The sequence below is a fragment of the Zonotrichia albicollis genome, chromosome 14 (genome assembly GCF_047830755.1).
Source record: "Zonotrichia albicollis isolate bZonAlb1 chromosome 14, bZonAlb1.hap1, whole genome shotgun sequence".
Taxonomy (NCBI): Eukaryota; Metazoa; Chordata; class Aves; order Passeriformes; family Passerellidae; genus Zonotrichia; species Zonotrichia albicollis.
In genome coordinates this window covers 12,783,822-12,797,631 of record NC_133832.1, presented here as the reverse complement: position 1 = coordinate 12,797,631, position 13,810 = coordinate 12,783,822, and the positions used below count along the sequence as shown (strand labels likewise).

Here is a 13,810-nt window from a genome sequence, read left to right as displayed (position 1 = left end):
CACACCATCTTCCACGTAGTTTAGATTTCTCACTGGTTGTACTCAAGTAGTGATGCATTGTGTTTGTGTTGGTTGAAGAATTTTTTTTTTTAGACCATTTTTGAAGGAAGCTATTAAACAGGCAAAGTTCAGTGAGATTTTATGAGCCATAGTCTTCCAAAACTTTTTGGCTTTCTGAAATGTTAGTAGAAGCTTGCTTTACAAACATCAAATCTAACATAAAGGTTTTCTAAATGAAGAAACACAGCTATTCCTCACTGGTTTTTTTTTTTGTTTTGTTTTGTTTTGGTTAATGCCAGACATTCTTTGAGGAAGAAGATGGGAAGGAATACGTCTATAAGGAGCCCAAACTGACAGGCCTCTCAGAGATCTCCTTCAGACTTCTTAAACTTTATGGAGAAAAATTTGGTTCAGAGACTGTAAAGATTATCCAGGATTCTAATAAGGTAGAGTTAAACTGTGGAGCTGCAGGAGGATGGCAGAGCATCCCTTCCTTCTGCCAGTGGGAGAATGAGCCCTCTCCTCCATCCTCTTACAAACACCTGGCTTCCACTTGCCCCTGGCATCCTCCTGCTCCTGTGTGTGGAAATGTTGCACAGCTTGACCAGTGCTGGTGCTGCTGTGGCTCCCAGCTGTGAATTCTGACTGGAAATTGCAATCCCCACTGCACTGAGCCTTGCTGAAGGCATTAGAAGCCAGCACTGAGCATCAGGTCTCTGGAAGCAGAGTTACTTCTTGTTGCTTTGATGCTGCAAATCTAAAAGAAAACCTCTTGGGGCCTTGCAGCCTTAGATGGAATACTTATTTATGCTCCCTGCAAGAGCTGTGCACACCCTTAGGCTGCAGTGGGATTTATCTGGGCAGTGCTGGTGATCCCAAAGCTGGTTTAGTGCAGGTCTGCAGGTTTGGCTGGCCCAGTGCTGCATGAGCACTCGGTCATGGTCTGGACACTTTGTGGTCACATTAAAAGGATTGGCTCAGAACTGTGCTGCCTTGATGGATCAGGGGATGTGGCTGCCTGCTGCAGGAACAGCTTGTTTGGCACCATGCCATGTATTTCTTGTGCCACACCTCTTTGTTTTATCTCCTGGTGCATGGTCTAGACATACCAGCTGAAGGCAAAAGGAGCATTTGGCATGTCATTGGCCTTCCTGCTGTGAGGGCAGATCAGCAGGCATTTGTTTTAAATCAGATCCCAGTGAATAGATTAGCCAATTATAACTTCTTAACCTTTGCTCCCCCTGTGAGTAACCCTCTTATTTCATAGGTCAACATTAAAGACCTTGATCCCAAGTATGCCCATATTCAAGTGACTTATGTGAAGCCCTACTTTGAAGACAAAGAAATGTCTGAAAGAAAAACTGAATTTGAAAGAAATCATAATATCAATAGATTTGTGTTTGAAACTCCTTACACTTTATCTGGAAAAAAGCATGGCAGTGTGGAAGAGCAGTGCAAAAAAAGGACCATTCTAACTAGTAAGTACAAATACCTGAACATGAAACAGTATCAGTAGCTATTAGGAGACCTTTTCTAGCTCATGAAAATATTCAAGAAGTGTGACAAATTCTCTCAGCTCAATCAGAATTATAAGACAATATTCTGGTTGGGAGGGGGAATTTACCTTATGTTTTTTATGTGCACATTTTTACAGATTAAAAAATCTTCCTGGTAAATTATAGCCTTGTTTGGGATTTCACATCCCCAGGGGCAAGAATCTGCTTGTATATGTTCTATGAAGAGTATTCCTATGTGCTGCTCACATGACTTCTCAATCTATACATTTCTTTTCTTGTTTCTGCTAGCTTTGAACTCCTTTCCATATGTTAAGAAGAGAATTCCAGTCAATTATGAACATCAAGTTAATTTGAAGCCAATTGATGTCGCTACTGATGAAATAAAGGACAAGACAGCAGAGCTGCAGCAACTGTGCAGCTCTGCTGGTGATGTTGACATGATCCAGCTGCAGCTCAAACTGCAGGGCTGTGTCTCTGTGCAGGTCAGTCTGTTTGATGTCTGCTCACAATTGCATTTGCATGCACAGCTCGGGGTGAGGCATGGTCACAGCACATTTACTTTCCAGAAATCATTAACTACCCAGGCTTCAGGGCTGCCCTGCTCCAGCTCAGCCTCTCTGTCACCTTCAGTGCTACACACACAGCTGGCTCAGGGGAATAAACATTTCCTCCAGTGCTGTTTACAGTGTCAAGTCCAAGTGTAATTGCACATTAATTAGCCATAAGTAACTGCTGAAACATGCTTAAGGTTGTACTGTAAGGATCAGGCACAAAGAGCTTTTTGTGAGTCTGCCTTCTCAAGCTGGATGAGTGACCTTAGGACTCAGACCATGCTGCTTTTCCACACAGAAATAAGAGGAAAATATGAGGAAACAATCTTAATATCTCTTTTTATCTCAGCAGGAGTTCTAGCATTAATGATTTCTTCTTTCATTCCAGGTTAATGCTGGTCCTTTGGCCTATGCCAGAGCTTTCCTAAGTGACAGCCAGTCCAGCAAATATCCTGCTAAGAAGGTGAATGAGTTAAAAGAAATGTTCAGGTAGGATTTCTAATGTAATAAAAACTAGCAGCTGGCTGGAAGATGGTACTTGCTCTGATTATGTTTTTGTCTGTCTCCAAACTCAGCAGATGCTGGATACTTAAATATGTCTTATAAAGATCCAAGTCTTATGGGGTTGTGGGTGCTCACACATTTGAAAAAAGCCAATGAAATGATATATATCAGGATTATATATATCAAGATATATGTTCCCAAGTCCAGGGCTGGGCTCTCCATGAGGAGATTTGCCTGAACACTTGCTTCAACAGTTTCTGTGGGTTTTTGAGATTATCACATAAAGTATGTTTGAAAACCAAAGATCTGACAGTCCAGGGGCTCAAGGGTCTTTGATGTTGTGCATTGTTTGCCAGTTTTTCCAAGGGGATTTTTTGCTAGCTGATGATGAACTTAAAATACTTTAAAGAAAATCCTTTCTCAGTTTATGGAAGAGCACTGATCTTGTTTCTGTTGCTAATTTTTGAAACTGTGTGACTTGCGCAGGTGTTTTTCCAATTTCTGGACCTCTCAGGTGCAACCAGCTGCCCACCAGCCCCTTCTGTGCTGGTGGCTCCCATTTCACCCATTTCTTCATTCTCATTGTATGAAGAAAGCAGCATTTGGGCCAATCCCCTTCTCCTTCCGTGTACCAAGCGACCTGGCAGTCAGGGAGCAATCCCTGAGAACATGCCATGCATGGTTGTACTCTCCAGCCTTGCAGTGCAAACACTGTCTCCATTTCTATTGTGAATGTATTTTTATTGAGCTTTATAAAAAAGGAAAATATGTGTGTTAAATGAAGCAAAGGAACAATAACAGACCTCAGAAAGAGCATTACAGGTCCCCATGGGGTGAATTTCCTTCTGGAGGGTGCCTGACCTCTGACAGCCCTGCTGTGTCACACACACTCAGCTCTGGCCAGCCCTGCAGGACTGGCTGTGCCACCTCCTGAGGATCCAGGCTACAGGAGCTCCAGCAGAAAGCCCAATGCCTGTCTTGCTGTCCCTCTTCATTCCCTGATTCCCTGGGCCAGGGATACCCCTGGAATTTGTCTTGTCCCAGACACAGCAGAACAGGGGGTGGGAAATACTGAGATCTGCCTGTCTGTTCAGTTGCTTGCTTTGATAGAAGACTGGGCTGTTGTAATGCCCCAAGTTCATTCCTTTACTCCCCAGGAAGTTCATCCAAGCCTGTGGAATTGCTCTGGAGCTCAACGAGCGTCTCATTAAGGAGGATCAAGTGGAGTACCACGAGGGGTTAAAGTCAAACTTCCAGGATATGGTGAAAGAGCTTTCTGACATCATCCATGAACAGGCACGTACTGCACATGGGGAGCCCACAGAGGTGGCTCTCTGTGCTGGAAAGCTGACTAAGCTGAGAGCTGGCTGGGAACTGAAAATGTGATCACTCCTCGTGTTCTGTAGCTAAATATGAACGGGCGAGTAAGCAAATGTGAAATTAGGCTGTAGAGTTGGTGGGTTCCTAAAACTGCTGCTGTTGACTGGAGATCTCAGCCTGATGTTGGTATTCAGAGTGCTGCAGGGTGGAGTCTTCAGGACACACCACTGCCTGCCATGGCCATCAGAAATCCTGTGCCATGTTCTGCATCGTATTTGAAAATTATAAGGAGGTCATAGGTCAAAGTTCTCTGGCAGAATTTCCATTTCCTCGGTTATAGCCAGCTCATGGGTTTTTTTTAATGTTGTATTTCCTTATATATGTTTTCTTACAATTTTGGCCTAATGCCAACATGCCATTTCTATGCACTGTTAGAATTCATGCTAGTTTATCTGATCTATGATTTTATGTTTTCTTGGGTCTTTCTAGGAAAATACTTTTTAATAGTAGCACCAGAGAGGTGAGAGATTCAAAGACCAGTTGTACTTCTATCTAGAGTTATGCTGTGAAATTAGATGAGAATTATATTTCTGAAGTAATTTCCATGCCTCTGCTCTTTAATGTTGCCTTCATTATGATGAAAGAAAGCTTGTAGAGTTATAGCATCAAGGATATAAAATCAACAATACAGACTGCATTGTGGTTCATACAACTTGAAATTTAAAAGAATGCTTTCAGGATCTCCCAGTTAGTCAATATACAGTCTATGTGTGACTATGAATTAAGGATGCAACATGTTAACTCAATAAAAATGAGTTGCATAGTTAGTTGAGTAGTTGTTCACACTAAGTGAAAAATCTACAAATGGCAAAATAATACAAGTGCACCAGCCTGCTGTTTCTAAATGAGGTTGATTTACAATGAAATAATGCTTATGGGAATCAGAGTCTGGTTATGGAATAGTACAATATCATTTCAGGGAGGGCAGCAGTCTCATGATGGGGATGAATTTTGTTGTAGGAGTGTAAGGGTGGATCCATTCAGAGTGACTGCTGCATTTCTGTTGCTTTTGTAAGATTCCCCTTCTATTCTGCTCGTGGCCACCATTGTTTTAGTATGCAAACTATTGATTTTGCACATTTGCCACACTGGTTTTTTCATTGCCACTACCTGCAGAGAAGCTTGTTCACAAGAGCTGCCACCTGCTTACTCTAAGCTGTTTGCCAGTGCCAAGACTTCTAATTTGCATGCAGCTGCTGAAACTTTTGTGGCTTTTGAATTTTGCAATATTCAAATCAAAATCAAATCACTCAGTCCTGCACTGTCAAATTACAATAGCTGATTATTTTAGCACAAAGAAGCATTGTTAAAACACACCCCCTGCTACCTCAATAGATTTATCCACTGCTGTGTTGTCTTTGCTTAACGGGCAAAGTATGACTGAAGTGTCCAAGTGAAGGGCTCCCTTGGAAGGATATACTTATCACTTTCTTCTTGTAATAGCTCAAAAGGCACCTTAAAATACCATGTTTATGAACACTGTTCTTTATAGTTGCACAACATGATGTACAGCAGCTGACTGGAACTTTTCATTGCCATCAAATGACCTAATATCTAACAAATTCATCCTAATGGAATAAGTTTTTTTTTCTTATTTTGCAACATTACTCAGTTAAATGTAACAAGTATAGTGCATTAACTTAGGGCTCTCACTGCAAATAGCATATGCTTTTGTAAGTATTGTCAGTGTTCTAAAGCGGCACAGGCATTGCCCTTTGTTTGAGAGGCAAGAGCAGATGGTAATTGAAAAAGAGCAGCCTGTGACCTATTTACAGATTAAGCTACAATGTAAACACAGAAAATTTATAAACTGCAGCTGAACAGGTCCAGGAAATTCCAGAGACTGGCAGAAAGCTGGATTTCCAGAGACTGTTTATGATGGCCAGTGATCTCAGTTTCACTACTGCAATTTCAAAGTAAACTAACTTGACTGGTGAACCACATGGTGAAAATAAATGCACAGTCAGCTCTGCCATTCCAGCTGGATCCTGTGCTGTCAGGGTGTCCTTCAGGCTGCAGAGTACAAAATGTGGACACAGAGGGAGTGAGTGTCTTTGGGATTTAGCTGCATGTACTCCCCATGCTCACAAAAAACCTATTAGAATTCTGTTACTGCTGAGACATAATAAAAATTGTTATACAGAGAACTCTTTCTTTTCCACAGTGCATAGTTGTAACTAAAAGTGATCCAGCAATACACAGAATGGTGTTTGAATTAATGCTAATAGAAATCACTAAACTATTCTTCTTTCTCATTTCTTTGTTACGCTGCCTTTGTGAAACAGCTTTGAAGACAAGGTTGGATATCTCTTTTGCATACCTTTTTAAACAGCTTGATTATCATAATGAAGCGAAACCTGTACTGAATTTGTGATTGTCTTGCTTTGTTTAGATCTATCATGAAGACACAATGCATTCACCGTGGATGCAGGACTCCCTTCACGTCTTCTGTGCCATCAGTGGAACCTCTGGCGATGGAAGTTACTGCTCACTCAGACCCACTGCTGACATATAAACATATCAGTCATATCTTACAGAGCCTCCTCAGGAATTCTTGGAACTGTACAAAGGATGTTCAAAACCATCCACGATGAGCAAAGATTGAATTGCAGAGTGGTTTGATTTGTTTTGCTTTGGGTTTTTTTTTCCCCACAACAAAAGTTGCCATGCTTTCAAACAGGGTGCTTGCTTATTTTGCTGAGCAACATTGAAAGTGCCTGGACATTGCACCACTGTGCTTGTTTTCTACTATTTTTTTTAAGCTAAATGAACAGCAGGATGTGGAAAGGCAGTTATCTAAACACATGTTGAATTGCTGCACTATGAATCAAAATAATGATGTACTGTGTAAAGTTGTACAATGGAATATAATAAAATGTAAAACTACTTTGTAAATAGAAGGACTGTAGAGTATATAGAAATTAGCATTTTATCATATTTGCTGCTAAAAGCTTTGTTGGACAGGGGATGTGAAGGAGAAATTTTATTTACTGGTAAGAGACCTTTCTCTTTTAAAAAGTGACTTGGGGTCCACATAGCCCTATTGCACTCAATGACAGTAAACTTGCCCTAGTCTGGAATAATAAAACCTAAGTCAGAAATTATAATTTTCATACATCCTCAGAGCAGATATTTCTAAAGTAATCTCCAGGAAGGTTGAGCTTACTGTACCTGATTCCAATTTTGGATAAATTTTCACAGCTGCAGGAGAGGATGGATTGTACTCACTGAGAGCAAACCTGAGAGATGTGTCACTTGATATGAGTTTTCTCCTGCTTGCCACTCATCGTCTCACACAGATAGGAACTCTGAGAACAGCTTAAATTGAATTGGAAATTATAAGGTGCTTTAATAAATTTCGGAAAAATTATAATATCAGAGAGATGTGGTTTAAAAACTTGCAGCTCATCAAAATAACTTATACAAAATTGAGGGATTTGTTAGCACCACAAGTCATGCACGTTCCCTCCTGTTAAGCAGATTTGTTCTCTGTAAGCTCATTGTTTTTGTCTGGTAGGTGGTTGGAGAAAATGTATTTTCCAGAATTCTTTTATTCCTTCTTCCCCTTCCCAAAGCTTTCATACATTCTCTGCCTCTTTTTTAATATCACGCTTTGCATTCAGGAAGAAGAACACAGTTCAGTAATTCTTTTATCCAGCGACATTTTTAACATCCGTGTTTTTCAAAATCCTGTCAATTGTAAATATGGTTCCAGCAGTTCATATGGGAAGGGTGGGAGTTTTAAGGATATGTAAAAAAAATGTCATAATAAAAGGACTTCAGCTGGGTATTTAGCTTGGCTGTAGTGTCTATAAAATGTTAAGCTTCTACATTTTTGTGACAAAAATTATCTTCAAATAGTAACTGGACCACATTTCAAAATGTTTATTATGCATGATTCTAAATACCTACAATTATTTGTATTCTGAGAAAATAATGTTGTGATCCATGAATTCACCCATTAGCTGTTTCAAGCAAAATACAGATGTGCCTATAACAAACCAGCCACATTTCTGCTTCTATGTGCTTTTGTGCCAGACACGCTCTAAAATTAGCACAAACTTTAAGTAAGAGAAAGAGAGATTAGTGTGTGTAAATATGGTTAGCACCTTCCTCATTGTTATCTTTCAACAAATAATATTTAAAAGCATGTAGTGAGAGTTTTCCAAATTACTTTACTAAGAGGTGTGAAGTTCATTATTAGTCAATCCAAGACAAGATACCTTTGGAGCTAATTGACCTCTAAATATCAGTAGTAAAAGAATATCTTGACTAGAGTCAGCAGATGTATGAGATGCAGACATCCAAAAGCTCTTGCTTGCACTGTAGCTCTTTCAGATACTACAGAAAACCTCCTTTTCCTGGATTTGCAGGGAGATCCTTTTGCATGTTTTTGGATGTTTTTAATGTTCTGAGATAATATATTGTTGGCTGAATTTTCAATTTTTATTCCTTATCTTTACTGGAATTCCAGTGGAATTCTTACTTGTATCTTCAGATATCTTTTAATGGTCCAAGATGAGTTTTTGTCTGAACTTCTGAAGCTGTTGATATTGGAGTTGTTCTGCCATTTCACTGTCATATACTGGGAAGCTGTCACAGTAACTGGGGCCAAAAAAGAAGTGCTTAATATCAGTCCAATTAGGATATATACAGTCACTGCATTTCAGAAGATATATTTATTTGTGGTTTTAATGAATTACATAAATGATATGCCCTAAGGATTAGCCTTCTGTCCTGCTAAATAATTTTTCTGGGTTTTCTACAGTAAATTCTCCTTTTTAGATTGGTTATAAAAAGACTGATAACAAACCAGCTTGTTTTTCCTTTGTGTATTCAACCCATCTAGAAAGGATGAGGAGTGACCATTATTTTACAGCTGTTTTTGGACAATGATGCCAAGAAGATGATCACATTTTCTCTATCTATCGTTTTCTTACTTAATTATCCCAGTTCTGGGAAATTCTCCAGATCTTTTCTTATTTATGGCTGAAAGAGCTTAACTCTCAGATATATCTGGAGATTGTACTGTATATGTGCCTGTTTTAAGTAGCTGATACCCACACTGGGTACATCATATTTGCTACCTGTTTGAGAAGAATAGAAATGTCTATTATCATTAACATTTTTTATTTTCTTATCTTGCCTAAGGAATGGCAGGATTTTTTAGTCTTGAAAAATTAGTGGAACATATTTCAAATGACATCCTGGCACACACTCTTTCTGTACCTCAGTTTGGCTACATTACATATTTTATTTGTGTGCCTCTAATTATTTTTGCTGTAAAACTGCTGCTGTGTAATACATCGTGTCTTCAGAATGGATGCCTTGGTAATTTTGCATAAAAGGAAAAGAAATGGGATGCAGTATCTGTGAGGATTAAGAGGAGTTGGCTATTCAAAGTATCAGGATTTGTTTGGATAATGGGATGTGTCAGAGCCAGATGGTTTACAAATAGGACATACAAAGCAACAAAGGGTCTGCCAGAATTTTATGTACAATAATTTGTTTTTAGAGATTTACCAAGTAAGCAAAGTATAAACATTTTCTCTCTTGGACCTACTGCTTTTATTCTCTCTGCAGAGGGTTTAGAAAGTATCAGTTTAAGAAAAATAACCTCAGAACTCCATTTCCTCTCTCACAAAAAATCTGGAATGAAGAGCTTACTGCAGAAAATGATGTATTTTTACATATTATTTGATGTTCTAATCTTCTTCTGATATCAGGACTTTTCATGAGATCGGCCAGCAAATGAAAAATCATGGATGAGAAAATACCTGTAGTGTGTAATGTTTGGTTTTGTTCCGGAAGACCTTTGAACACTCACAACATGGTATTTTGATATCACATAAGACTTTACATAAACATAATACCTGTGTCTTAGAGTACATAAAATATGTTTTTTTTCCCTTTCTAAAGATACCAAATTCCAGGGATTCCCCATTATGATTTGAGTAACTTGGCTCAAAAGAACTGGAGAAGAATATAAGTGGAAATTATGGGCTCAAAAACTTTATAGAAATGAAATTACATCTTACCCAATTTACCCACTTGAGGAGAGTAGCACATGTTGATCTGATGTTCACAGAAATGAGTTCTCTAACTGAAAAGGGGGTTCTTACTCTGTTCAGGAGCACTGTGTACAGCTAATTCTTATGCATCTAGACTGTAGTACTTCAAATAATAGGCTTATGCCAAGCAGTGGCAAACCAATTGTGATACAGAGATAATATTTCAGCTGGATGTAATTTACTCTCTTCTCATGTAAATCCAACACCTGTGCTCCATAATCATAACAGGAGTGCTTTTATCCTGCATGTTTACCTTTGAGTGTTGTACCAGTCCTGTTTAAACTTCTGTGTGTGAAAGAACAACACCTCCCGTTTGCCTTGGTTCTTAAATGCTGTACTGGACACAGAGGGTGAACAGAGCTGCTCCAGAGCTTCCTGAGACCTGCCATCCTATGCTGTTCTTTTTACTTCCTTTTTCTTGAATAATGAGTAATTTTGACAAGAACCCAGGGAAAAAAGTCACATTGCAGTCAAGTTCAGAGTTTATTCCAGGTCAAAATAAAAGACTAGAAAGTCAGGAAAAATAAGTGTTTCAATAACCATGTTTTGCCTAGGGTTTTTTTTTTGTGTGTTTGTTTGTTTTCCTCATTTCACAGAACAGGGTGAGTGATCAGAAGCTAATAGCAGTGCAAGATTCATGGGACTAAACCCTAGTGCACTGAGCTATCACATATGCACCCCCTAAAAAAGGTTACCAAAATAAATCTTCAAATACAGAAGTGCACCAAATGAAATGGTGAATACTAAACTATTCAGCAATAAATAGAAGATGCTGACTTAAAAATCCTAAAGGAGCATGAGCACTACAACATCCAGCTCAGGGAAATCCCACAAACATGATTCATCGGGAAAACAGTCATACACACAAATTTATCAATAGAAACAAGATCTGAATCACAAGTAATTAAATATCCCAGCAGATGACCCTACTTTCCTAAAAAAAATCTGGTAAGTTTGTGGTTGTGTTTTTGCTCTGTTCTAAAGTTACAATTTTCGGACTTTTGCTCTTTGAGGATGTATTTATTATTGCTCTTCTTCAACTGGCTCAACCTACAAGGTGATTACAATAATGTACATGCCCAGGCAGCTGAACTAGCTCTTACATTATGTAATGTAAGTCAGGTATAATTGTTATTTACCTCACCAGAGGATAAAGGAAAAACTGCTTTTTTTACTTCTATCTTCTGGGGCTTCTGTATGGAGCTCTTGCAAGCCTTGGCCAAACAGCTGTAAAACCAGGTTTGTGCCCTGCCTCCCTTGGTGAGTAAAGGCCAAATAAAGCCCTTGCCAAATAAGTAGGTAAATCAAATAGATCTTCATACTTAGGGAATAGTGAGTAGAAAAGTTGATGCATGGGCTTGTGATAGAATTTATCAGAGGGGAGATACAACATTGGCACAAACGTGCTGGGTTCCATGCCCGCCCAAAAGTGCTCTTCAAAGGAGGTGGGTTTTATTCCACAAAGTTTCTCTTTTCCAGCAGGGCTTGGGCAGCAGTTCAGAGTTTGCAGAGTTAGTGTCTGTCGTGAACGTGAATCACAAAGTTCTAGATGTCCCCAAAGAGCACAGAACAAAGAGCACAACAAAGGTCAGGACGTGAGGAGCCATGTGAGTCAGACTGGGTTTTTTTCAACACAGTTTTGGATTTTTGTGCCTCAGATCCAGCTGCATTTGAGTCCTTTTTTGAACTGACTCCAGTGGTCTTCTGAAGAGCCTGTAATTATTTTGGCTGAGACCTAAAGTATTGACAGAAGCTGCTGCAAAATTGGAAAGGAGGAATCTCAACATTGATGTGGAATAACTTCTGGTCCCAAAAGAGACAATTCTCCATGACTCTGCTGCTAATAATTGCTGCCTCTTGCTGGAATTGGTAATTGTGCAGGCACACCAGGCATTGGCACAATTTCTTAATTTGATTTAGGGAACATGCACCGGAAAAATTGGATTTTTGTTTTCTTGCATCTGCAAACTCACTGCATGTCCCCACCATCACTGGCTTTGTTTGTGTGGGTGGAAAAGGCAGGAGCACACAGCCAAGGGCAGGTCAGTAAGATGATTCTAAAGCAGTTGATACCAAACCTGAAGCCATACCCCAGGTACTTGCTCAAGAGATCATTTGAAAGGTTCCTCAGGTGTGTCCATACGAGTTCCAGTCAGCACAGCGCAGGTGCATTGGCTCAAAGAGCATAAATGAGGATGAGATTTGCAACAGAAAGCTGCAGGACAGGACTCAGTGAGATTGAGAAATGGGAAGTCTCAGGTACGTGGCAGGGATCAAAGGCTCTGGCAGCAATTGCGATTGCCGGGAGTCGGGACGGGAATGTGACAACGAGCTGAGCTTTCAGGGAGAAGGAAGAGAGAGGGGGAAAAGCGTCTGACAACGCTGATGGGCCGGCAGCCAAAAGCAGGGAACGATTGCATTTGTGCTTGGCATTGGCTCTCCTGGGAGAAGGAGTGGACAAAACAGAAAGAAGGAAGGAAAGAAAATAGCAAGGAAACCGAAAGCAAGAGAGGATCAGCTTGGATTAGCTCTACTCTACAAATGTCCTCACTGGCAGGCATAGCCCGTGCTTGCTTTAATTGCACAATCCAATCTCCATCACACAGCTTAAATGTTCCACCACATGTTTATCTGTTTATAATTGCAAGGTCCTTGGGCACTTTTAAAGAGCAACTAGAAGTCCTCTTATTTCATAGGGGAACAAAAAGGCAGAAAAGCAAACAAAAAGCCCAGCATTAACACAGGATATTCCCCACCCTATCATAAAAAGCTCCACTTCCCTTTTTCTAGAATAAGTGTCTAAAAAGCAGATGCACTCTTGCAAAACTCTTTGAAGAGCTGAGTAAATACTGAAACATTCTGTTGGGTTAGGAATAAGTTAGTTTTACTAACAAATTTTGGTTTGCCTTGAAACTCAGCCAAGTTTCCTCCCTGCTGGATCTATACTATTTTTAGAATACCTGTATTTGGGTGGTAATTAGGACCATGCTTGCTAGCTACCACAAAATTCTGGTTCTGAAGGGAAATTTTTGTCCCAAATATTTTATTCTCTTGAAATTAATCAAAATAGCACTTATGTCTTATTCCCAGTACTGAGAAAATTTTGGAAAACTTGCTGCATCTCACCCATAAAAAAATGTGAGAGCAAAATTCCAAGTGACTATGTTGTATTTGGAAAGGGCTGAAGGAAAGGGAGTTTGGGGAAGCTTGTGGAAGGTAGATCTGAAAAAGAAAAGAACAATATGCATTTTTAGCACAGACGAGAACTGTAGAAATTAGCTGAATTTTCAGGAGGGATTTTGAAAAGCGGCATTGTGCCAGGCTCCGACATCAAGAGAACTGCTCGGGGATGTGCTAACGTAGCTGCTTTCCTGGTAGAGGACATGAACCATACCGGTCTGGGGCACGGTTCAATAGCTGTAGCAGACAAGTGCGAACCCAGTCGTAAAATGAGAACGACTTTGACTCGCAGAACGAGACCTTGGTGAGCCTGCGGCCGCGCTGCAGCGCCCTGTCGGAAGCACGGAGGGCACGGGGCAGCGGGGCGGGTGCGGTCCCAAAGGGGCTGTGCGGGCACCGCCGGCGTCCCTGCGGCTCCGCGACTGCAGCGCGGCCAAGCCCGGGCTCGGGGAGGCACCGGCGGCTCCAGCGGAGGGGAACTCAATGATCTCAAAGTCTTTTCCAATCGAATCGATTCCGTGAATCTCTGTGCTGGCCATGCGGGAGGCAGCGGCGGGGAGCGGCGGGTAGCACACGGGGCACAGAGGGGTGACAGCAGAGGGAGGGC

At 40.5% G+C, this 13,810-nt stretch overlaps 1 protein-coding gene across 4 annotated transcripts in view; it reads left to right on the top strand.

Moving 5' to 3' along the window:
• DOCK11 (dedicator of cytokinesis 11) overlaps positions 1–10,562 on the top strand; it is a 77,563-nt gene extending 67,001 nt beyond the window's left edge. For 3 of the 4 annotated variants that reach the window (XM_074551269.1, XM_026791898.2, XM_014265277.3), the window contains 6 exons: positions 300–446; positions 1,268–1,478; positions 1,806–1,999; positions 2,457–2,557; positions 3,730–3,868; positions 6,345–10,562. In XM_074551269.1, the coding sequence (XP_074407370.1) occupies positions 300–446; positions 1,268–1,478; positions 1,806–1,999; positions 2,457–2,557; positions 3,730–3,868; positions 6,345–6,467 (915 nt within the window). In that variant the 3' untranslated portion in view covers positions 6,468–10,562. Of the gene's footprint in view, positions 1–299; positions 447–1,267; positions 1,479–1,805; positions 2,000–2,456; positions 2,558–3,729; positions 3,869–6,237; positions 6,251–6,344 lie in introns of all 4 variants that reach the window. The other variant, XM_074551270.1, reaches the window with a different exon arrangement.
• The last annotated feature ends 3,248 nt before the right edge of the window (positions 10,563–13,810 follow it).